The 23,478-nt window shown below is 41.4% G+C and overlaps 1 protein-coding gene across 5 annotated transcripts in view; it reads left to right on the forward strand.

Moving 5' to 3' along the window:
* Window positions 1-23,478, forward strand: part of wrn (WRN RecQ like helicase) — a 203,781-nt gene that overhangs the window by 121,129 nt on the left and 59,174 nt on the right. For all 5 annotated transcript variants that reach the window (XM_051929566.1, XM_051929568.1, XM_051929570.1 and 2 more), the window contains exons 28-30: window positions 4,149-4,239; window positions 4,964-5,076; window positions 22,658-22,772. In XM_051929566.1, coding sequence (XP_051785526.1) covers window positions 4,149-4,239; window positions 4,964-5,076; window positions 22,658-22,772 — 319 coding nt within the window. The remainder of the gene's footprint in view (window positions 1-4,148; window positions 4,240-4,963; window positions 5,077-22,657; window positions 22,773-23,478) is intronic.

The following is a 23,478-nucleotide window of genomic DNA, read 5'->3' on the forward strand; positions in this document are numbered from 1 at the left end:
GTGCTTTCTCAATTTTTTTATTTTTAATAAATTTGCAAAAACCTCAAGTAAACTTTTTTCACATTGTTGTGTGTAGATTTCTGAGGAAAAAAATGAATTTAATCCATTTTGGAATAAGGCTGTAACATAACAAAATGTGGAAAAAGTGATGCACTGTGAATACTTTCCGGATGCACTGTATGAATCTACTCCCATCTCTGTCAGCTTGTCCCTAAGGAGCAGAGGTTGGATGGTGTTGAAGGCGCTAGAGAAGTCTAGAAACATAATTCTTACAGCACCACTGCCTCTGTCCAAGTGGGAGAGTGATCGGTGTAGCATATAGATGATGGCATCCTCCGCTCCCACCTTCTTCTTGGTATGCAAACTGCAAAGGGTCAAGGGCGTGTTGGACCTGTGGCCTCAGGTGGTGAAGCAGCAGCCTCTCCATGGTCTTCATCACATGTGACGCCAGAGCGACAGGCCAGAAGTCGTTCAGCTCACAAGGACGTGATACCTTTGGGACTGGGGTGATGCAAGATGTTTTCCAAAGCCTCGGGACTCTCCCCTGTTCCAAGCTCAGGTTGAAGATGCGCTGTAGAGGACTCCCCAGCTCCGACGCACAGACCTTCGGCAGTCATGGCGATACTCCATTTGGACCCGCTGCTTTGCTGGCACGAAGTCTCCTCAGCTCTCTGCTCACCTGTGCTGCTGTAATTGTGGGTGGGGATGTCTCTCCTATGCTGGTGTCAGCAGAAGGATGGGTGGAGGGTGCAGTACTCCAAGGTGAGAGTGGGTTAGGGTGGTCAAACCTGTTAAAGAAGTTGTTCATTTGGTTTGCTCTCTTCACGTCTCTCTTGATGGTGGCACCCCGGTTCCAGCTGCAGCCAGTGATGATCTTCATCCCACACTTCGTTCATGCTGTTATTCTGCAACTTCTGCTCCAGCTTTCTCCTGTACTGCTCCTTCGCTGCCCTGAGCTGGACTGTGAGTTCCTTCTGCACGTGCTTGAGCTCATGCTGATCACCACCTTTAAAAGCCCTTTTCTTCTGGTTCAAAAGGCCCTTGATGTCACTTGTAATCCATGGCTTGTTGTTAGCATAGCAGTGTACTGTTCTTACTGGAACTACAATGTCCATACAGAAGTTGATGTAGTCAGTAGTGCAGTCAACAACCTCCTCAATGTTCTCACTATGTGATCCCTGCAGGATATCCCAGTCCGTAGTTCCAAAGCAGTCTCTCAGAGCCTGCTCTGCCTCAGGGGACCACTTCCTGAATGATCGTGTGGTTGTAGGTAGCTCCCTCACTCTTGGTTTCTAGTGAGGCTGAAGCAGAACCAGGTTATGATCTGCTTTCCCAAGCGCAGGCAGCGGGGTGTTGCTGTATGCGTCTTTAACGTTTGCATACAGTAAGTCAGTAGTCCTATTTCCCTGGGTGTTGCAGTCCACATACTGGTAGAAGGCAGGTAATGTTTTGTCCAGCGTCACATGGTTAAAAACTCCAGCAATTAGCACAAGCACCTCAGGGTGCTGCGTTTGTAACTTAGCAACAGCAGAATGGATGATGTCACTCGCTATCTCCACGTCCGCCCGAGGAGGGATGTAAACAATAACAACAATGACGTGTCCAAATTTCCACACCCTCATCAGGATCCTTGCAGCACTATTTTGAATTTGTTGGAGCATTTGAAGGCTCTTGTTGGTTATCTCATTGAGGAGTGCATTACAATAGTCTAGCCTGGAGGAGACATAGACATGAACCAGGTTTTCAGCATCACAGAGGGAGAGGCAGGGACGGAGTTGGGATATATTTCGGAGATGAAGGCATGCAATTTTACAGAGGTTATGGACATGTGTATCAATTGACAGATGGGAGTCTAACTTGACACCCAAATTTATAACTGAAGGGGATAGGGCAATGGTACGGTCAGAAAAGGAAATACAATTTACGGAGGAATGAAGTTGATGGGGGGGGTGCCAATTTAAAGAGCTTCACTTTTAGTGCTGTTCAGCTTGAGGAAGTTCTTGGACATCCAAGCCTCAATGTCATCCAAGCAAGAGGAAAGAGTTAATGGAGGTGTAAGGGAGGTCGAATCCAGTCTCGCATAGAGCTGCGTATCATCTGCATAACTTTGGAATGAAATTCTATGCCTGCCGATGATGTGACACAAGGGTAGCATATAGATGTTGAAAAGGGTCAGCACTAGGACTGATCCTTGTGGGACCCCACAGGTGACAGTGTGGGTACGAGATTTAGTGTCCCCCAAGGCCACATACTCAGCCCTATCTGTGAGATAGGACTCGAACCACTTCAGGGCAGTACCAGTCTACTGTATCAAATGCAGCTGTAAGATCCAGAAGGATAAGGAGTGATGGGAGAGCCCTGGTCAGTGGCCATGAGGAGGTCACTGGTGACTCTGACCAGGGCTGTCTCTGTACTGTGAGATGATCGGAAACCACAGGTGATCCTGAAGCTGGACCAAAACAGCCTTTGTTAATGTATTACAATCATCTATTGTCCTTCATTGTGGCATTTAAGTTAAAAGTAGCTGGGTATATTGGTGGCAGAAGAATAAAAGCATTATATACTGGACACGTAACACCACACAGCTGGTTAAGAGGGCTCAACAGCGGCTGTACTTTCTGAGGAGGCTGAGGAAGTTTAGTATGTCGACTAAGATCCTCGGCAACTTTTACAGCTGCATTGTTGAGAGCATCTTGACCAGCTGCATCACCCTGTGGTACGGCAACACTACTGCTATGGACCGCAAATGCCTGCAGAGAATGGTAAAGACTGCTGAGAAGATCACCAGGACCCCACTGCCCTCTCTGCAGAGCATCTGCAACTACAGAGTTCACAGGAGAACTGCCTCGATCCTCAGGGACCCCACCCACCCCCAACACGACCTGTTCACACTTCTACCCTCAGGCAGGAGTTATAGAAGTATGAAATGCAGGACTTCCAGGCTAAAGAACTCTTTCTTTCCCAAGGCCATTAGACTCCTAGATAACTGACTGGAGTTTATAACCATGGTTCACCTCATTCTGTCTACCTCACACAACTGTATTTTACGTGTCCATCACACACCTACCAGCACATTACACTTTATATTTCTGTTCTGTTTTTATACTTTATGCTGCCTCTGTTACTTATTATCTATCTGCTACTTATTATTTATGTTTATCTTTATACGTTGGTTTTGTCATTTGGTGTGGACAGCAAAGAAAGAATTTCATTGTACAGGGAAACATGTTTCCTTACTGTGCACATGACAATAAACTTTGAACTTGAACTTATAAAAGTAGTGGTAGTAAGATTTATAATCGTAGTGATGAAAATACAGTATATTTTAGTGTTTTGTCTGCAGTGTTTAAACCGAAGCTAAAATTTGTGTGACTACACAATACTTATCTGTATACTTACAGGAATGGTTTTTAATATTTTCCAAAATATCTGCTATAGCCAGACAAGAGTATTGATTACAAAAAAGTTAAGTGTTTTTTCCAAATGCTTATTTAATAGTGCCATGATTGGCAATTGCTCCTATGTATCCTTTTGAAACACATCATTTTGCTGTTCATTTCTTGAAACTTGAATTTGGGAATGACTCTGAAATAAGTCTATTTGAGTTTGCACTATTTTGAATAAGACTTACTGGTTTTATCTGTATTTTATGTATAACCAGAATCTAACTAAGATTGACCAACAGAGTTCTGAAGGCTAGTTTTGTAGCCTGACAAGAATCTGCTTTTTAAAAAACATAAGTTATTGACCACCTCTGTTATTTAAAAAGTAGGTTAAAACCACTTGCATTTATTTCTGTAATATTTTAAAGTAATAGCTTAAGAAAAAAATGATAAAATTGTTAGTGGATTTATGAATTTGTTACATATATTATGACATATGAAGTTTTAATGTTTACTACTTAAGTGATTATAAACTTATATGATTGCAATAATGCTCAACATTTTTCATTTTTCTAGATAAATTTAAAATACTGTTAATTTTCATCTTTTCAGTACTTCATTATAAACTACTGTAACATAGCCATTATTAATAAACCATATTGAAATTAACTAATTTCAGATTATGCTTATATTTGTGTACATTTTCTTTTTCTTACATAATATGTACACTATTTTTTTTATTTTGTTGTCTTCTTTTCTCGTTAGTCCCCAGGCTTCTTCTTTAAAGTCTCATTCAAAATCCCTGCCTTGCCAGCCTAAGGCCTTTTTGGTGTCCCCCAGGGAACAAGAGTTGCAGGTTCTGATCTAAAACTACTTATGCTTCCTCATTTCATCAGAATGACATACTTTGATTTGCAAAGAAATATCATTAGCTTCAAATTTTTGAATCTGATTTAATTTGTTGCTATATTTTAAATCAATAGCTGATATTCCTTAATTAAACTTTATTTTGTATTTAAATAGCAGTCGATGACAGAAAGTGCTTGTGAGAATGAGATTCCCAACTTTAGTGTTGATAGGCTCTGTCAGATTTTTTAAGATGGCAGTGCTATTCACATTTTATGAACAAATACATTCTGTCTTGTGAAGTTTACATCTTTTTTTCTTTAAAATTTAAATATTAGCTGGTATTATTTTTCTAACCTATTAATATTTTTCTTCCTGTGTTCCTTAATAATTTGTTAGTATTTTTTGATGAGTCTTGTCAGCTTTCTTCATTGTATATCTTCTTTGAAATTGCCAAAGTAGCTTAAAAATACAAAACAGAACGGTTATCAAAACAAAGGCAGTTACCATTTTGTGTGAGAAACATAAGTCCTGCTTATTACAATAAAATACAATTTTAACTACATTTTTTATTTCTGCATTATTTTTGTTACTAATAATTTAATTAATTGTATATATACCTTATATCATAACTTTAATTTTTAAATTATTTTAAATATAACATACAATACATGCAATTAATTGGCAAATACTGTGTGTGATAAAAGTATGTTTTTTTTTTTTTTTACTTTTAGAGTGCTTTATATGGATTACTTGTTGCTGCTCGACAGAAGATAGCTATGGAAAAAGACATTCCTCCAGCAATATTGGCCACTAACAAAATTCTTCTAGAATTTGCAAAGACACGGTAAGAACTGGTGCATACTCCCAGTGAATCTAGCCTGCTATAAACAGCTAGCCTACTATAAGCTGCTTTATTCTTCAGCTAAAACCTACGCCAGTGTATATGAAGATTTGTATACCTATAATTATATTTAACTGCATTAAACATAGGTTGACAGAATGCATATACTGTAACTGAAATACAGTGACATTTAGAAAAACATCATCATGGTTATGCAATGTAAACGCTCATGCCTTACTGCTCAAGGCAGCTAGGTTTGTTTTCCAGGCTAGTCACTGTTTGTGGCTGCTGCACATTCACACTTCACTTGCATAGCTTTTATTTGTTTACTCCCTTTTCTTCCCTGCACTCCAAAATGTGCATGCTATCATATGTAAGTTGATTCTAAATTGGACTGATAAAAAGTGAAAATAAATGTGTATACCCAGTGCGTTCCTTGTGTACCAGCTTGAGATGTTTAACTCTACCAACTGACATTTTGCAGAGTGACTATTGCTTATCTGAGCCTTTTCATATTTTCTGGTGTACCTGTGGTTCTTAGTGATCTAACAAACACATCCTTCACAATACCAGTTGATGTAGACATTTATCAGGCCGCTTTCGTACAATGTGAGGAGATGTCATTTTGGCATTTCAATCTAGCTTGAAACCAAGAGAGTAGACAATTGCAAGCCCCGGTCCCCATCACGAATGGGGTTCAACGGCTTACCCACTCCTCTCGACACGGGGTAGACACACGTTGATCCATTCAGTGTAGCGCTTGCTGTCAGTACTCTCATAATGACTGTTTAATATGAAGTGAGATGGGAGTTGAGGAAAACTATAATGACTGTTTAATGTGATGTGAGACGGGAGTTGAGGAAAATTTATTATATACGTTTGTGCCACAGAAACAAAAGCTCTCTCTGATGCACCAGTTGCAATGTTTCACCTACTGCTGCAATACAAAGTACAATAAATAGTGGCAGACTTATCACTCAACACAGAATTCAGACTTGAAGTAACTTGGCTAACTGTGCTACACAATCATGTGGTTACCCATCCCAAATAAGGTCACGACCCATAGTTTAAGGTACATTTCTCTACTGTGTCAAAAGAGACAGGGGAGGGTTTGTTCCCCGCTAGTCCACACCATGTTGGAGAGGGGAAGAATGAAGAGTTGATCATAAGGTCTTTTGAAACTACTGTTTACTTCTGGTACTGAAATTACAGAAATGCTGACACCATACTGTTTTAAATATTCGTTTTTTTCGGTACCTACACTGTGCAAGCCAATGGCAGATTTGATATCCTCATATGAATAATGCATTCAAATACCATGCACACCAATTTATAGTCAGGCGCGTTTTGTTTTTTTTTTCCTCACTTAAAGGATTATTCCATCCAAAAATATTTTTCAAATTTTGTTTGTTACATTCATATTATACATACTGTAGTGTCATTCCATGTCAAATCAACCAATGGCCCACACACTTTGGACTCAAAAAATTCTGGAATCATTACAAAGTGCTGCCATGTTAATCAGGAGACACACTATACTTTTTTTTTATGTAAGATCAATATTTCCAAGATACACACAGTTTACCGAGGGGAGGGGGATGTTGATTTTATCCAGCCTCATTTTTTTTTCATCAAAATTCACAAGTCCAAAGCTGAAGAACTAAAGACTTTGCATGCTGGTACATTAATTGGTATAGTATGTGATAAAATTAAAACATTTGGCCCAGATGACCTTGCATGGTCAAAGTAGCTCCTTGAAATTGACCAAAATTTAATTAGAGTTTTTGGCTTAGCTATATTTAGGCCTCAAAAACACATATTTGTAACCAACATAGACTTTTCATTTTTTCCCTTATTCAGATAACTCTATAGGCTTTCTGAAAAAGCAATACAGCCTATAGCGGAAGTTACGTTCCAGACCCACCCGCAATAGGTGAAAATCCGCAATATAGAAATACCACATTTTTTTTTTATAGTTTAAGCCTTAAAATACCCCTCCCACATGCTTTAAACACATGTAAACTTATTAAAACACACTTTGGATACACATATGATATACTGATGTCAGGCTAAAGATATGAGTAACATCATAATAATCATCATCAGTTTTACCTTCTCCTGTATGGTCAAGGTCTTCCTCTGGCGCTTAGGCTCACTGCTACCAGAAGGCTTACAAGATGCAGGATGCTTGGGAGCCATCGTAGGGCTTAAAGCAAAACGAAAAGTTCACAAAAGTTTGCTCAGAAAAGTCTGACCACAAGCAAGGTACGCGATATGTGATTCGTTGGGGACGCTGTTCTTCCGAGATTACACCACATTAGCAGCAGCTAATCAGAGCCCAAGAGAATAAAATCCGCTCTGATTGGTTGAGTCTCCTCTTTCAGCCAATAACGGGCTTTGTAAGAAATCATCTGGCTGCTGTAATGCGAAATTCTTTGTCTGCTGAAAACCATGTGGACACTTTTTGTGACTGAAGACAGAGAAGAAAATTAAAATTAGTAAAAACCTTTTATTGATACATACCAGGCAAGGGTAAAATGACAGAGAAATACAGTCCTAGGACACTGCACTTCATCTGCCTCGAGCGCAGATGTCCTTGCTCTTTTATAGCTTTTCTAGTCTCCTGATCATAGACCACGTAAGCAATAAAAATAGCGTCCTGACTCATTTTGTATTATTCCAATTGGTAAAGTCTTTACCCTAAAGGTACATTTTCTTGTCACACACATCATTGAAAGAAAACTTACAGAAAGTATATATGCTTTTTGTCACGTACGCAAAACACAAACAAGTTTGATCATTCTGTCCTATTTTCTGTACTTACACACATACATTTTGTTCAATTACATCATTTTATGTTTTTACACTCCTCCCTTTTTGAACAAAATGATGTGGGCAGTAGAATTAAATTGAAATGGTTGATGAAGGGGAAGGGGGGGGGAAAGGGGATGGGGAGGAGAAAATGGAAGAAGCTATACGAGACATGTGCTCCTCATGTAGCATATATGCCCTTTCCATAGAGGCGGTAAAGTACTTAGATATTATGTAGCGAAACAAAGGGATAATACAACAACCAACCAGGAGGAGGAGGCAAAATGCCACAACCAAAGAAATAAAAACAGATCTTATCCATTGTCCCCAGGATCCGAAGGAGGATGCAAACCACTGATCCCAGGGATTTGTAATGCCAGAATTAGTGGCAAGTTCATTAGAGAGAGCAGTGAGACCTGCCAATGCACGAGTTTTTGATCCATCTGGCGCGGTATTATTAGGAATATATGTACAACAAGCATCGCCAAACATAGCACAGACGCCTCCCTTTTCCGCAAGTAACATGTCCAAGGCTAGACGATTTTGCCAAGTCATCAGAGAAGTACGGTCAAGCTGTTCATGTATGCCTTCAATAGCGTCTTTGGTGAAGTTAAGGAAACGTTGTTGGTTATAATAAAGGTAATTAATCCAGTTAACAGAAAAAGTATTTTTAAGATAGCCATTTCTTGCAATGCGATGCGTGGATCCAGGCAGGCAGTCCTTCAACTTTCACGGCATGTGGTGTGGATAGAAGAATTTGGAATGGTCCTCTCCACCTAGGCTGATGCCAGTGTTTCCTCCGAGTATCTCGAACCAGGATCCAGGTGCCCAAGGGAATTGGTAAATCCTTAGAAGGTGGGCTGGTCCTCCAGGCTTGATTAACCTTCTGGTGGACTTCCTTCAACGAGGTTCGGAGACCTGCAAGACTAGAGAGAAGATCATTGTCCACAGTATGCAAATTCACATTTCCTACAATCATGCCAATGGGCATGGGACGTCCGGTCAGAATCTCAAACGGCGATAGTCCCAGTTGTCGGTGTGTCCGTCCCCTTAGTCCCATTAAAGCTAAGGGTAGTGCATCCGGCCATGATAAATTAGTTTGTTCACAAATTTTTGCGAGTTTAGCTTTTAAAGTGCCATTGCATCGTTCTACGATGCCTCTGCTTTGGGGATGGTATTTACAATAATGGTGCACATTAATTTGGAGCCAGGTGGTTAATTCATTTATAACGGAGTTCACAAAATGAGTGCCATTATCTGTTTGTAACTTTTGAGGGATACCCCATCTTGGAATAATCTCTTTAATTAGTGCTTTAGGTACTGTTTTGGCATCGTTGTGTTTTGAAGGGAAAGCCTCTACCCATCGGGAGAACACATCGACAATCACAAGGCAATATCGGTACCCTTTAGACGGGGTTAGTTCAATGAAATCCATTTGGAGGTGTTCAAACGGACCCATTGGATTAGGGGTAACGGCGGGACTTACCTGGGTACCTTTTCCCACATTAAACTTTTGACATATTGCACAGCGTCTGCAAAATTGCTCTGCATATGTAGAGAAACCTACAGCTTCCCAATGTTTTTCAACATCTCGAACCATGGCATCTCTTCCTGCGTGATCGAGGCCATGGGTGATTTTTGCCATTCCTGGGAAAGAGGCTTTTGGGAGAAAAGGTTTGTTAGTGTGTTTATGAGTCCAGACTCCATCAGAGAGGGACCCTTCTTTGGACCATTTTCTCCTTTCGATATCCGTGGCTGCACTCTGTAAAGAAATAATTTGATTATCAGGGTCCTGGTCATTTCTCTGTTGGAATAAAGAAATTGGTGTGTTATTATATGCAGCCTCTTTATCAAAATGGTCAGCTAATTCATTTCCTTTGCTAACAGGATCCTGTTTTCCTGTGTGAGCTTGACATTTAGCAATCGCTAGCTTCGATGGTTTGGTTATAGCTTCTAAAAGGGATTCGATCAATTTCTGATGTTGGATGGGTTTGCCAGTACTGGTCTTAAATCCCCTTAGTTTCCATAGTGCTCCATGATCATGGCAGACTCCAAAAGCATACCTGGAATTCGTATAAATTGTTACGATCTTCCCTTCGGACAGCTGACACGCTCGAGTGAGTGCTATGAGTTCAGCTGCTTGTGCACTCAAGCTTGATGAAATTCGATTTGCTTCCAGCAGGCGGTCCCCTTGGACCACTGCATAACTGGTTGAGGGTGCTCCATTTTTCAATCGCAAGGAACATCCATCCACAAAAATCATTTCTCCAGTTTCTAAAGGTGTTTCCTGTAGATCTACTCTAGGTTTTACAACCTTTGCTATTTCATCATGGCAATTATGTGGTTCTCCTTCGTTGTTAATTGGGAGAAGAGTGGCTGGATTTAAAGTGGAGCATCTTTCAATTGTAACATTTGACAAAGTACAGAGTACATTCTGATAGTGCATTGCCCTAGCAGTAGTGAGATGTGAAGTTTTGGCTTGTACTAGGATAGAATGTACAGCGTGTGGCACTTTAACTGTTAGGGGGCTCATGAGAACTACATCCGTGCTTGCTAATACAGCTTCTGTTGTTGCAGCCACAGCACGAAGACACGGAGGAAGTGCTGCGGCCACTGGATCCAGTTTTTTAGAAAAATAAGCCACCGGTCTCTGTTTATCTCCGTGTTGTTGCGTCAGTACTGCATTCATAAATCCCTGCTTTTCGTCCACGAACAAAGTGAATGGACGAGAATGATCAGGCAAACCAAGCGCGGGGCGCAGATAGAAGAGCAGTTTTTAAGTCACAGAGAGCCTTCTCAGCCTGTTCATTCCATTGGACCTGGCCAGAAAGGGGGGGTGCCAGGAGTATTAGCCAATTGTTGCAACGGCTGTGCTCTTTCAGTAAAATTTAGAACCCACTGTCTGCAGTAGCCCAGAATACCTAAAATAGACATAACCTGTTGTTTTGTGACAGGTCTAGGAAGATTTTGGATGGCTGTAATGCGATCGCTAGAGAGAGCTCTTGTTCCACACGTAATGTCATGACCTAGATATTTTACAGTTGTTTTGATTAGCTGCAGCTTAACTTTAGAAACTTTATGGCCATTGTCCCCCAAAAACAGCAACAATTTCTGGGTATCTTTTGCACAATCTTCTTCCGTAGCGCTACATAGCATTATGTCATCTACATACTGTATCAATGTACTACCTCTGTCCGGCCAAAAGCCTTCTAAATTTTGGGCAAGAGCTTGTCCATATACACAAGGGGCTTCAGTGTATCCCTGAGGCATGACGGTCCATGTCCAACGGCGGTTTTGGAAAGTAAAAGCAAACCAAAATTGAGAATCAGGGTGTACAGGGATAGAAAAGAAAGCATTAGCTAGGTCAATAACGGAGAAGTACCGAGCGGAAGGAGGGATAGTAGAGAGGATAGTGGAAGGATTAGGGACGATAGGGGCCCTAGGGAAGATGGCAGAATTTACTTGTCGCAAGTCTTGTACGAAACGCCATGAACCGTCAGCCTTTTTTACAGGTAGAATGGGGGAATTGACTGGAGAGTATTCAATTGGAATAATGGCACCGCGTTTGACGAGATCGGCGGAGATGCCAGCCTCTGCTTCGGGAGACAGAGGATATTGGGCACGGTGCGGGCGGAAGGAGGATTTTGGGTGGATCACCAGAGGCTCACAATGGGCTATCCTTCCATAATCATTCTTTTCCTGGGACCATAGTGAATCAGGGAGCATAGAGAGCCAAGAAGGGAAAGTAGTTTGCAATGAACAAGCAAAAGAGGAAGGACGGCACAAAGCGCGATGTACTAAAAAATCAGTTTGAAGCACCACTTTAGTTATTAAACGGTCAGGAGTATCAAAAATACCTGGAGCAACTTGTAACCAGTCTGTTCTTTTAAGGCATTGTTCTACCCATGGTCCTATTTCCCCCCATTTAACAGTGCGTGATTTAGCTAAGGAAATATGAGGCACTGAGCCGCCAAGATAAAATATATGTTGTGAGCATGTAAGATGAACAGAAGCAGCTGCCTTTGTGGATGAAATAAAAACACAGGAAATGTGAAAGGTTTCGGGGCGAGTACCAGAAGTAAGGAAAGATTCTAGCCAGGGGGTGTCTACTTCTATAGGGAAGTATTGGGCAGTACAGTGTAAAATGTCAGGGGCCTGTAAATTGGGAAAGAGACAGGGGGAAAAAGAGTGTAGGGCTTTGAGGAGAATGGTGTGTGGGGAAATATTTAAAGTCCAAGCTGCAAAAGAGGGTTTGGGGTAAGGGGCAATTTGACACAACAACTTGGGGGTAGAACAGAAAAAACCTTTGTCAGTCATAGAAATAGAAAGAGAAAGTTTTGTCATGAGATCTCTTCCTAAAAGGTTAGCTGGACAGAGCTGATTTAAAAGAAAACGATGCAGTAAGGTATGTCCGCCAGGACGTGACTGGACTTGAAGAGGTTTTGATACTTGGAGAAGGTGAGGTTGTCCAGAAGCAGTAAGCACAGTAACAGTCTCGTTCGAGGCAGGGACCTTTGCCACCGAGAGGGTAGATCGAGTGGCACCAGTGTCGATTAAGAAAATAGTCTCAGTGCCATCAACGAACAATGTCAGTAAAGGATCAGTCTCTGAATTATGGGTGAGCAAAGGTAGTTGAAAAGAGTGGCTGGAGGTCCCTGCGTTTTCCTATGGCCAGTATTGTTGGTCAGGGGTGTCAGAAAAAACAGGAGGAATAGGGGGAGGCGGGGGCTGTTGCTGTCTGTGAGGGCACTCCCGACGAAAATGTCCAGTTTCACCACAGGCGTAGCAAGAGTAGGAATTAACATTGGGATTAAAGGGAGAGGGAATAAAAGGATTCTTATTGTGGTCAGCAGGAGGAGCTCCAAAACCACCTCGTCATCTTCCTCGTCCTCGGTCAGGAGTATTCCTGGTATAATAGTTCATCTGTGCTGCCAATAATTTGGCATGAGAGTCCGATTCCTTCTGCTTAGTTTGTTTTTCGGCATGTTCAGCATGTCGTTTGACTTCATCAAACGCGGCACTTTCCCACCCAATACAGGAAGTGCGGACCTTGTTTTGTATATCAAGGCGCAAACCGGAAACAAAAGGTGGAACTGCAGCTCGGGTGCGGTCATCAACATTTTCCAAGCCCGAGTGATTAGCCATAAGGTCTTGAATCCTATGTGTCCATTCATCAACCATCTCGTCTCTCTTTTGTTTTGCAGCAGAAAAAAGGGACCAGTCCGTTCCTTTTTTATATTTTTCTGCAATATTTTGTCTCCCATTGTGGGTTAAATTCGCCTTCTCCACCAATCCCCTGTCCTCGAGTTAAAGCTGGGTTCCATACCCATGGAACGTCATTGCGGACACCCTTGCAAACAGTGGCCCATGTGGTCCCAAGCTTTCGACGAAGTACCTGGGTCCATTCAGCAGCGTTAGGCTTATACATGCTATCTAACTGATCAAGTTGTTCAACAAATTTTAGTCCTCCTACTTCCTTTGGATCTGGAAGTGCATTCACGACATCCTTTAGTTCTTGGATGTCCCAGTTCCGATTTATCATAACTGTTGTGGGATTTTGGGGTCCGGCTGGATGGGCAGGGTTATAATGGGGATTGGGAACTTCTATTAAAGGGCAAGTAAGTAAAGGTGAAGGATCAGAAGAGGTTGGAGAGAAAAAAGTTCGAGCTGGTTTGTGAGTAGAGGTTTGACTTCGAGTGCGTTGGGAGACGGGGGGTTTGTCTAGTACGGGGTGGGTCATCACGATGGGTAGAGGGGTCATAGTGATCTGTGCCAGGGGGATCATCGGGGGAAACTTCTGCCAGTTGTAGTGCAGGGGGGGCAGTCGGAATGGGGGATAGAGGAGGGTATAATGGAGGTGCCTGAGGTTGGTACTGAGGAGAGGAACAAATAATAGGATAAAGGGGGTCTTTATTTGGATTATTCCTCCTTTTCCTCCCGTCTGCCTGTGGTTCCGTGCCTGTCTGAACTTTCTGTAATGTAATTAGTAATTCCTCTTTCTCCTTTTTAGCCTTTCCCTCATTTGCCCGCAACAATTCATTCTGTTTCTGTACTGCTTCTAAATTTCTGTCTTTTATTACTAATTCCCATCTATCGAACATATCCATTCGATACGGTCCACTATTATAACAACCCTGCTTATTCCTACACAGGATCTTCCTAGTTTCCTGTATTTCACTTGCATCTCCTGTCCCCTCTATCAGCCAACGCCCACCACTCTGTCTATTCCATTTCCTACATGCCTTCTTGAAATCTAAACCTGTCTTCTTTTCTACAAATTTCCTAGGAGACCCATTTTTACGGGGCGTCTGTTGATCCTCCGAAAATAATTCTTCCAGCATTAATGATTTTGATCCCCCTATACGGCGATTAACAGGCTTACTGTTATAAGTTCCCATTATGTCCCCTTGCTCTTCCCGAGTCCTGTATTTAATTTTCCAACTATATACTGATTCGTCTAATCCCTTGTACGTATGAATTAGCGAGGTATTAAGTGTGCCACTCACTGTTCCCTTACTGTTCCCTTCTTTAGTCCCAAGGGGAGACACCCAACTATCGGTCCTGTCCCAGTTCCCAGGAGAACACGGTATTCCTATTAGTATGTAGATTTATTTATTCCGTCCTAACAGCAAACCTGCAATCTGTGCTCTTTTTCTGTTTATGTTTCCATATATATATATATACCACCCCGTTACTCGTCCCGTTAGCCTGTCCGTTCACATCCCCGGATTCCACCTCAGGTGACTTCGTGTCCGATTCGGTTCAGCAGAATACTACATCAATACGTCCAGCCGAGTCTAAGATATGGGTGAGGCCAGTATCCTTTCGTCAGACCTTTCGTATGCGTTAAACTGCTTGGGTCAAGTCTCCATCACCTTAAGCAACCCGTTGAGATATGAATATGACTAGACGGTCAACAGGAAACTCGCCCTCCCGTAATTAAAAAATAAAAAAAATGTTCGGAAATTCCCCGGTTCTTACCCCAGCCTGGAAGTGTGCAAGCTCTGTCTGGAAATCCGTTCAGTCACCGTGGATGTAGCAAAGAGGAGACCAGGGGCTCCTCACGCAAGAACTCTTTCAGGACAGGGCAGTCCTAACTTTTGCCGGAGCTGCATGCTCTGCTGCCGGAGCTCAAGTTGTCGGCAGTCCGCTGGTAAGACGGATCACTGAAATGGTCTCGCCGGAGGAGTCGACCGGCCGTCTCCTGCCCCACGTCCGGGCGCCAAAAAACTGTGGACACTTTTTGTGACTGAAGACAGAGAAGAAAATTAAAATTAGTAAAAACCTTTTATTGATACATACCAGGCAAGGGTAAAATGACAGAGAAATACAGTCCTAGGACACCGCACTTCATCTGCCTCAAGCGCAGATGTCCTTGCTCTTTTATAGCTTTTCTAGTCTCCTGATCATAGACCACGTAAGCAATAAAAATAGCGTCCTGACTCATTTTGTATTATTCCAATTGGTAAAGTCTTTACCCTAAAGGTACATTTTCTTGTCACACACATCATTGAAAGAAAACTTACAGAAAGTATATATGCTTTTTGTCACGTACGCAAAACACAAACAAGTTTGATCATTCTGTCCTATTTTCTGTACTTACACACATTACATCATTTTTTGTTTTTACAACCACATGCTTTGTTAAGAATTGGCTGCAAAGTACACTACAGGTAGGATGTACTTATTGAATTTTTCCACGATATAGCAGGGGCACAATAGTTGAACCGCGATAGAGAGGGGGATTACTGTAAACAGAAACGTAACTGTATCAGGGTTTGAACTGCAGACCTCTCAACTCCAAAAAATTGGATTGTTATGTTGGTTTGCATGTATGATGAAAAATGTTGGATTGGTGTGATTCATGACAAGAGTGAAGCGGAATCAGACATCCTGATATGTTTCGTGCATCCAAACTGTCCTGCACAGTCTTTGCTTTGGCCACCTAGAGACGATATTTGTTGGGTGCCATTACAGTATGCCATTGCACTACTTAGTGCACCTACAGTGGTCAGTGGGAGGCAGTACCATCTTGATCTAAAAGCGATAGATGCCCTTCACTCTGCACTTCGATTAAAACAGAAATGAAATGGATCACATACCTGCTGCTACAATACCAAGATGTTAACATTTCATCATAACTAGTGTTGTATTTAATAACCCATCAAGCAGTTGTTGTTCACATGTTGTGCTTACTGTGCTTTTGGTGATTTATTTTTTCCCCTTAATTCTGTATTCAAACTAGTGATGAAGAACTTGATTATTATCATTATTGACAAATGGTGAATTTAACCCATGTTTAGATTTGAAAATAAAAATGATTCACATCAGAAAAACTATGACTTGTTTTTTTTTTCCCCCAAAAGAAGGGACCATGTAGGATACAGGGAAAATAATTTTAAAAATGTCTGGACATTATCACAGTGCATTAAGCTGGTCTGAAAATTAGACCCAAAATATTTTTTTTCTCATTTGAGAGGTCTGCTGGTCAAACTCTGATGCAGTTTCTTGTTCGTTTATAACTTTTTGGAAAGACCTCTGTACGTATCTAAACATGGAAAAAATTTCAGCAGGCTGTGCCAGTTGGAATATGCTTTCTAAAAGCCTAAACATGGCAAATCCAAAGATGCAAAATAGTTTTTTTTCTTACCAAGTGGTGTCATCAGGACCAAACATTTTGAGTTTGTTACGTACTATACCTACAGAGGTACCAGTATGCAAAATTTGAGCCTGCTAGGTGATTTAGTTCTCGATATATTGTCTGTGAATTTGATGAAAAAATAAAGCCGTCTCAAACTTGACACTTCTCTCCCCTCACAAAATTGTCTGTTTCTTGGGAAGTATTGATCTTACATCAAAATAATCTTACAGGGTGTCTCTTGGATAACTTGGGTATACCCAGTATTTTTTCAGAGTTAAGTGCATGAGATTTCTGGAAACTTGGTTGATTTGACATGAAATTATCCAGTACAATATGTAGTGAAATCCCTAGTTGCTTAACTCTTATGACTGTGTCTTGAGATAAATATAAAGGAACAATAACAATGCACAACTTTATAAATTCAAAAGGCATTAATAAAATTACAAATGTGTAATATAATAATCATCTTCCTCTTTCGGCTGCTCCTGTTAGGGGTTGCCACACCGGATCATCTTGTTCTGTATCTTCCTGTCCTCTACATCTTGCTCTGTCACAGCCATCACCTGCATGTCTTCTCTCACCACATCCATAAACCTTCTCTTAGGCCTTCCTCTTTTTCTTTTGTCTGGCAGCTCTATTCTTAGCATCATTTTCCCAATATACCCAGCATTTCTCCTCTGCTCATGTCCAAACCAATGCAATCTCGCCTCTCTGACTTTGCCTCCCAACTGTCCAACCTAAGCCAACCCTCTAATGTACTCATTTCTAATCCTGTCCATCCTCGTCTCACCCAATAAAAAATCTTATCATCTTTAACTTTGCCACCTCCAGCTCTGTCTCCTGCTTTCTGGTCAGTTCCACCATCTTCAACCCATATATCAAAGCTGGTCTCACTACTGTCCCTGAAACCTTCCCTTTCACTCTTGCTGATACCTGTCTGTCACAAAGTACTCCTGATACTCTTCACCCATTCCACCCTGCCTACACTCTCTATTTCACCGCTTTTCCACAATCCCCGTTTCTCTGTACTGTACTGTATCCCAAGTACTTAAAATCATCCAACTTCTCCATCTCTATTCCCTGCATCCTCATCATTCCACTGACCTTCATCCACACACATGTATTCTGTCTTGTTCCTACTGGCCTTCATTTCTCTCCTCTCTAGAGCATATCTCCACTTCTCCAGGGTCTTCTCAACCTGCTCCCTACTCTCGCTACAGATCACAATGTCTTCAGCAAACATCATAGTCCAAGGGGACTCCTGTCTAATCCCATCTGTCAACCTGTCCATTCTTATTGCAAATAAGAAAGGACTCAGAGCTGATCCCTGATGGAATTCCACCTCCATTTTGATTGTATCCGTCACTCCTACCGCAGACCTCACCACTGTCACACTTCCCTCATACATATCCTTTACAACTCTTACACACTTCTCTGCCACTCCCGACTTCCTCATACAATACCACAACTCCTCTCGGGACCCTGTCATATGCTTTCTCCAGGACCACAAACACATAATGCAGCTCCTTCTGGCCTTCTCTTTACTTTTCCATCAGCACCCTCAGAGCAAACATTACATCTGTGGTGCTCTTTCTTGGCATGAAACCATACTGCTGCTCACTAATCATCACCTCCCTTCTTAACCTAGCTTCCATTACTCTTTCCCATAACTTAATTCTGTGGCTCATCAATTTTATCCCCCTGTAGTTACTACAGCTCTTCACTTCCCCCTTATTCTTAAAAATCAGCACCAGTACACTTCTTCTCCACTCCTCTGGCATCCTCTCACTTTCCAAGATTCCATTAAGCAATCTGGTTTAATACACCACCACCATCTCTCCTAAACACCTCCATGCTTCCACAGGTATGTCATCTGGACCAACGGCCTTTCCATTCTTCTTCCTCTTCATAGCAGTCCTTACTTCCTCCTTGCTAATCTGTTGCACTTCCTGATTCACAATCTCCACATCATCCAACCTTCTCTCTCTCTCATTCACTTCATTCATCAGCCTCTCAAACTACTCTTTCCATCTTCTCAACACACCCTTCTCACTTGTGATTATGTTTCCATCTTTATCCTTTATGACCCTAACCTGCTGCACATCTTTCCCAGCTCGTCCCCTCTGTCTAGCCAATTGGTACAGGTCCTTTACTCCCTCCTTAGTGTCCAACCTGTCATACAACTCATCATATGCCTTTTCTTTAGCCTTCGCCACCCTTCTCTTCAAATGCCCTAATCTAATTGTACTCTTGTCTACTTTCCGCATCTCTCTGACTATCCCACTTCTTCTTCACCATCCTCTTCCTCTGTATACTCTCCTGTACTTCCCCATTCCACCATCAGGTTTCCTTTTCCTCCTTCCTCTGTCCAGATGTCATGCCAAGCACAGTTCTAGCTGTCACACTTACTACTTCTGCTGTAGTTGCCAAGCTGTCTCTTAACTCTTCACTCCCACCCAGTGCCTGTTTTACCTCCTCTCTAAACAACCTTGCAGTCTTCCTTTTTCAACTTCCACCATTTGATCCTTGGCTCTGCCCTCACTCTCCTCCTCTTCTTGATCTCCAACATCATCCTACAGACCACCATCCTGTGCTGTCTAACTATACTTTCCCCTGCCACCACTTTGCAGTCTTTAATCTCCTTCAGATTGACTCTACTGCCTGGGATATAATCTGCCTGTGTGCATCTTCCTCCACTCTTGTACGTCACCCTATGTTCCTCCATCTTCTTAAAATATGTATTCACCACAGCCATGTCCACCCTTTTCGCAAAATCCACTATCATCTGACCTTCTTCATTCCTCTCCTTGACACCATACCTACCCATCACATCCTCGTCTCCTCTGTTCCCTTCACCAACATGTCCATTGAAATCTGCTCCAATCACCACTTTCTGTTCCTTGGGTACACTGTCCATCACTTCATCCAACTCACTCCAGAAATCTTATTTCTCATCCATCGCACACCCAACTTGCAGGGTATATGCACTAACAACATTCATAATCACACCTCCAATTTCCAGCTTCATAATCATTACTCTGTCTGACACTCTCTTCACTTCCAAAACACTCTTGATATATGTTCCTTCAGAATAACCCCTACCCCATTTCTCCTCCCATCCACACCATGATAGAACAATTTGAATCCACATCTGATCCACCTGGCCTTACTCCCCTTCCATTTAGTCTCTTGAATGCACCATATATCAGCCGTCCTTCTCTTCATCATATCGACAAACTCTCTCCCCTTACCAGTCATACTGCAAACATTCAAAGTTCCTACCCTCAGTTCCATTGTCTTCATCCTCTCCTCTTTCCTCCGGACACGTCTCCCCCTCTTCTTTTCATTCTTCAGCCAACAGTAGCCCAATTTCCGCCAGCACCCTGTTGGCTAACAGTACTGGTGGCAGTCGTTGTTAACCCGGGACTTGACCGATTCGGTATGGAAATCAGTGTTGTTGTCTGCATGTTGATCTGGCAAAATTTTACACCGGATGCCCTTCCTGACGTAACCCTCTCCATTTATCTGGGCTTGGGACTAGCACAAAGAAACACACTGGTTTGTGCATCCACTGTGGCTGGGTTATAATATAATAATAATAATAATATAATAATAATAAATAGATGACTTAAATACCCTTATGTGAGAGAGTTAACAATAGAGCATCATGTATTTCTGGACACTTTCCTTATTTAACATGCTTATGGACTCTTGGAAAAAGATTCTCCTCAGTCTCTCTTAACAGGACTTCAGGCATTGGTAGCGTTTACCTGACCACAGCATGGGAAAGAGGTCTGTGTAGATGTCATGGAGGTTAGTGAGTGCACACCCTGTGATGCGTTCAGCTGACTGCACCATTCTCTGCAGAGCCTTGTGGTCGTCCTGCTTGCTGTTCTCAAACTATGCACTGATACTTACTGTCAGAATACTTACAATGTTGGATGTATAGAAGTTCTTAAGTATCTAGGAGGGTGAAGTCTCTGAGACATCTGAGGTGGTTCAGACATTGCCGTGCCTTCTTCTCCAAGGTATTGATGTGCTTGGTCAGATCCTCCTTGATGTGGACACTGAGGTATCTGAAACTGTCCACCCTCTTTACCTAAGTGCTGTTAAAACTGAGGGAGTAGTTGTGCCTGTGCTGTTTCCTATCAAAGTCCACAATCAGCTCCTTTGTCTTGTTTACATTCAGTAGAAGACTGTTCATCTAACACCAGTGTGACAGACTCTCCACTTCATTCAGATTAGCTTTCTCATTGTTGTTAGATATCGGCCTACCACAGTTGTGTCATCAGCAAATATGACCGTGATATTAGAATTGTGTCCAGCTATCTAGCCAAACTTTAGGGGGAGTATAGTAGTGGATTCAGGATACAGCCATGTGGAGTGCTTGAGCTGAGAGTGATGGATGAAGAAGTATGGGTACCCACTGAAACCACCTGTGATCTACCCATCAGGAAGTGCTCAGCCGCAGGTCCCTGAGCTTGCTGGTAAGCTTAGAGGGGTTTGTTATATTAAATGCTGAGCTATCTACTATATAATAAAACACTGAGGTCTGTGTGCTCAATCCCTCTGAGCAATCTGATTCGTCTGTTTGGCTTTGGTGATACGATCGAAAGGGGAAGTGTGAGGCATACTAAGAGCATTGACTTATGAGTATGAAAAGTATGATGAGTCATGATGTGAGAAAAGTAACTCAAAAGTAATGACAGAGTCTGAGAAGTAGGCTTTACAGGAATGTGCTTCAGAGAGTGAGAGCCAGTGAAGAGATGTTCACACACATGCAAATGTATAGGAAATGTCCTGAAGGTACATGTAGAACAAGAGATAGCAAATGTTTTTTTAAATTATTCTCTTACCTGTCTTTGACAGGTACTGTGGCTAGTAGTCTATAAATAGCATTCTCTTGCTGTCCAGGTGGGTCAGTTTTGTATGAAGGATTAAGGTGATCATATCCTCTGTGGATCTACTGGAGTGATACTCAGACTGCAGTGAATTCAGTTCTTTTGGCAGAGAACAGCATATGTCTTATTGTAACTTTATTACTCTAATGTTGTCCAGCTTGTTCCTCAGTGACTAAATATTGGCTAGCAGGATTCTGGGCAGCAGTGGTTGATGTGCTCTGGTCCTCAATCTGTTATGCACTCCACTATGTAATAGGTTCCCTCAATGTGTCTTTTGGGTATTTCTGCTAAAGTTGTTGCAATTTTTATGAAGCATCAAGCCGATTTGGCAAATATGGAGTCAGATAGCTGGTGAGTGGTCTACAATCTTATGTTTGAGTGTCTGATGATCATAATAAATGCAAACCAAAGTAGTTTGTGTAACAAAAAGTAAATAACATTTAACACTAAGTAATCACGCAGTCTGATTGGAGCTTGGCAGAACGGCGCCTATACTCAGCAGCACCTTCATGAATAATCTTAAATATATATATTACTTAAACCATGTAATTTGTAATAGTGCATAAGAAAAATTTTTAATGTATGTTTTTTTGTGAAGAATTACATAACAAAGATTCTAATTGAATGAAATTCAACAGTGACCAACAATGGACACCTACACATGATATGAAAAAATGTCTGTGGTAAAAAGAAAAAAAATTCTTACATAACAAATGTTGCATAATCCACATATCCATTATCCATTTGCATGCTCAGAATGTGTAAAATGCATGTATGCATACTATAAAATGCATGCATGCATACTATACTTAATTCTGTAAAACTCAGAACATAATATGAACAGGAAAGGCAATTCAAAAGCACATTGTTATGGGAATGAGAAAATGTGCCTTTCCCTTTCATTCATTGTTCCGGAATCCTGTCTTCAGTTTAAAACCATTGTATTACAGGAATGTGTCTTTCCTGTCTATACTGTGTGCTGATTACTGTAAGCAAGTAGCCAATTTTAGGATTCATCATAGGACACGAGGTTGGGCAAAACCAAAGAGAGGCAAGAATACCCACAGTGTAACTAGCTTTGTTAATTTAATTTTTTTTTAATATTGAGTGTTACTAGTGTATTTCTAATTTTCTACTGCAGGCATACCTTAAAATAAACAATAAACATGAGTGCATTTTGTAAATAAGAACTGCTCATTTCTTTGTTAGTAATTTTTGACTTTTATCTCAGGCCAACCACTGTTGAAAATATGAAGAAAGTAGATGGTGTTTCAGAGGCCAAATCCACTATGATGGTACCATTTCTGGATGTGATCAATGAATTTTGTCAGAGGAATGATCTGGAGGTAGGTATTAATTCCCACCCTCAATACATGTGGAGTCTACAAATTTCCTCCGTCCGCCTAGATTTTCCTCCCTCATCCCCAGATATTTTGTGTGTTAGTTTAACTGATGATAATGAATTGGCCTTGTGTGCATGTGTGTGTGTGTGTATAAGCATTAATGGGCCATGCAAAGGACCGGTACTGTCTCCTGCCTTGCGCCTAGTGCTTCTGGGGTAGGCTGTGGCACCCCATGACCCTGGTTAGGATTAAGGTACAGTAGTTTGAAAATGGTATGTCATGTTACATGGCTGATGTCTTTCTTGAATGCAGTCTACAAAGTCAGAATGTTTTTTAACTGTTTATAGATAATTTTTCCAGTTGGAGCACATGCAGATGAAATAACTTGCTCATGTTCCCATTAATGCATTATTAGATGCAGTGATCTGGATGAAATTAAAAAATGTACCAGTCCTAATCACTGAGTATTGATTTATATGTATAACCATTTTTAATGCAGTACTCCTAAACACACATTTAGGTATTTGTAATCATTGAGGTTGCTTGGCAATTGGATACACAAGCAACACAGAGCTTTCTGTTATTTCAGCCATATTGGTTGTAAGTTATTTTTTATAATACATTGCTCTCCAGTGCTTACTGAAGTATCAAGTTTGAATAGCTAAGTACTGTTTTAATGTTCAGCAATCAAAAAGTTTATTCTTAATTT

Source organism: Erpetoichthys calabaricus, chromosome 7 (assembly GCF_900747795.2).
Source record: "Erpetoichthys calabaricus chromosome 7, fErpCal1.3, whole genome shotgun sequence".
In the NCBI taxonomy this organism is placed as follows: Eukaryota; Metazoa; Chordata; class Cladistia; order Polypteriformes; family Polypteridae; genus Erpetoichthys; species Erpetoichthys calabaricus.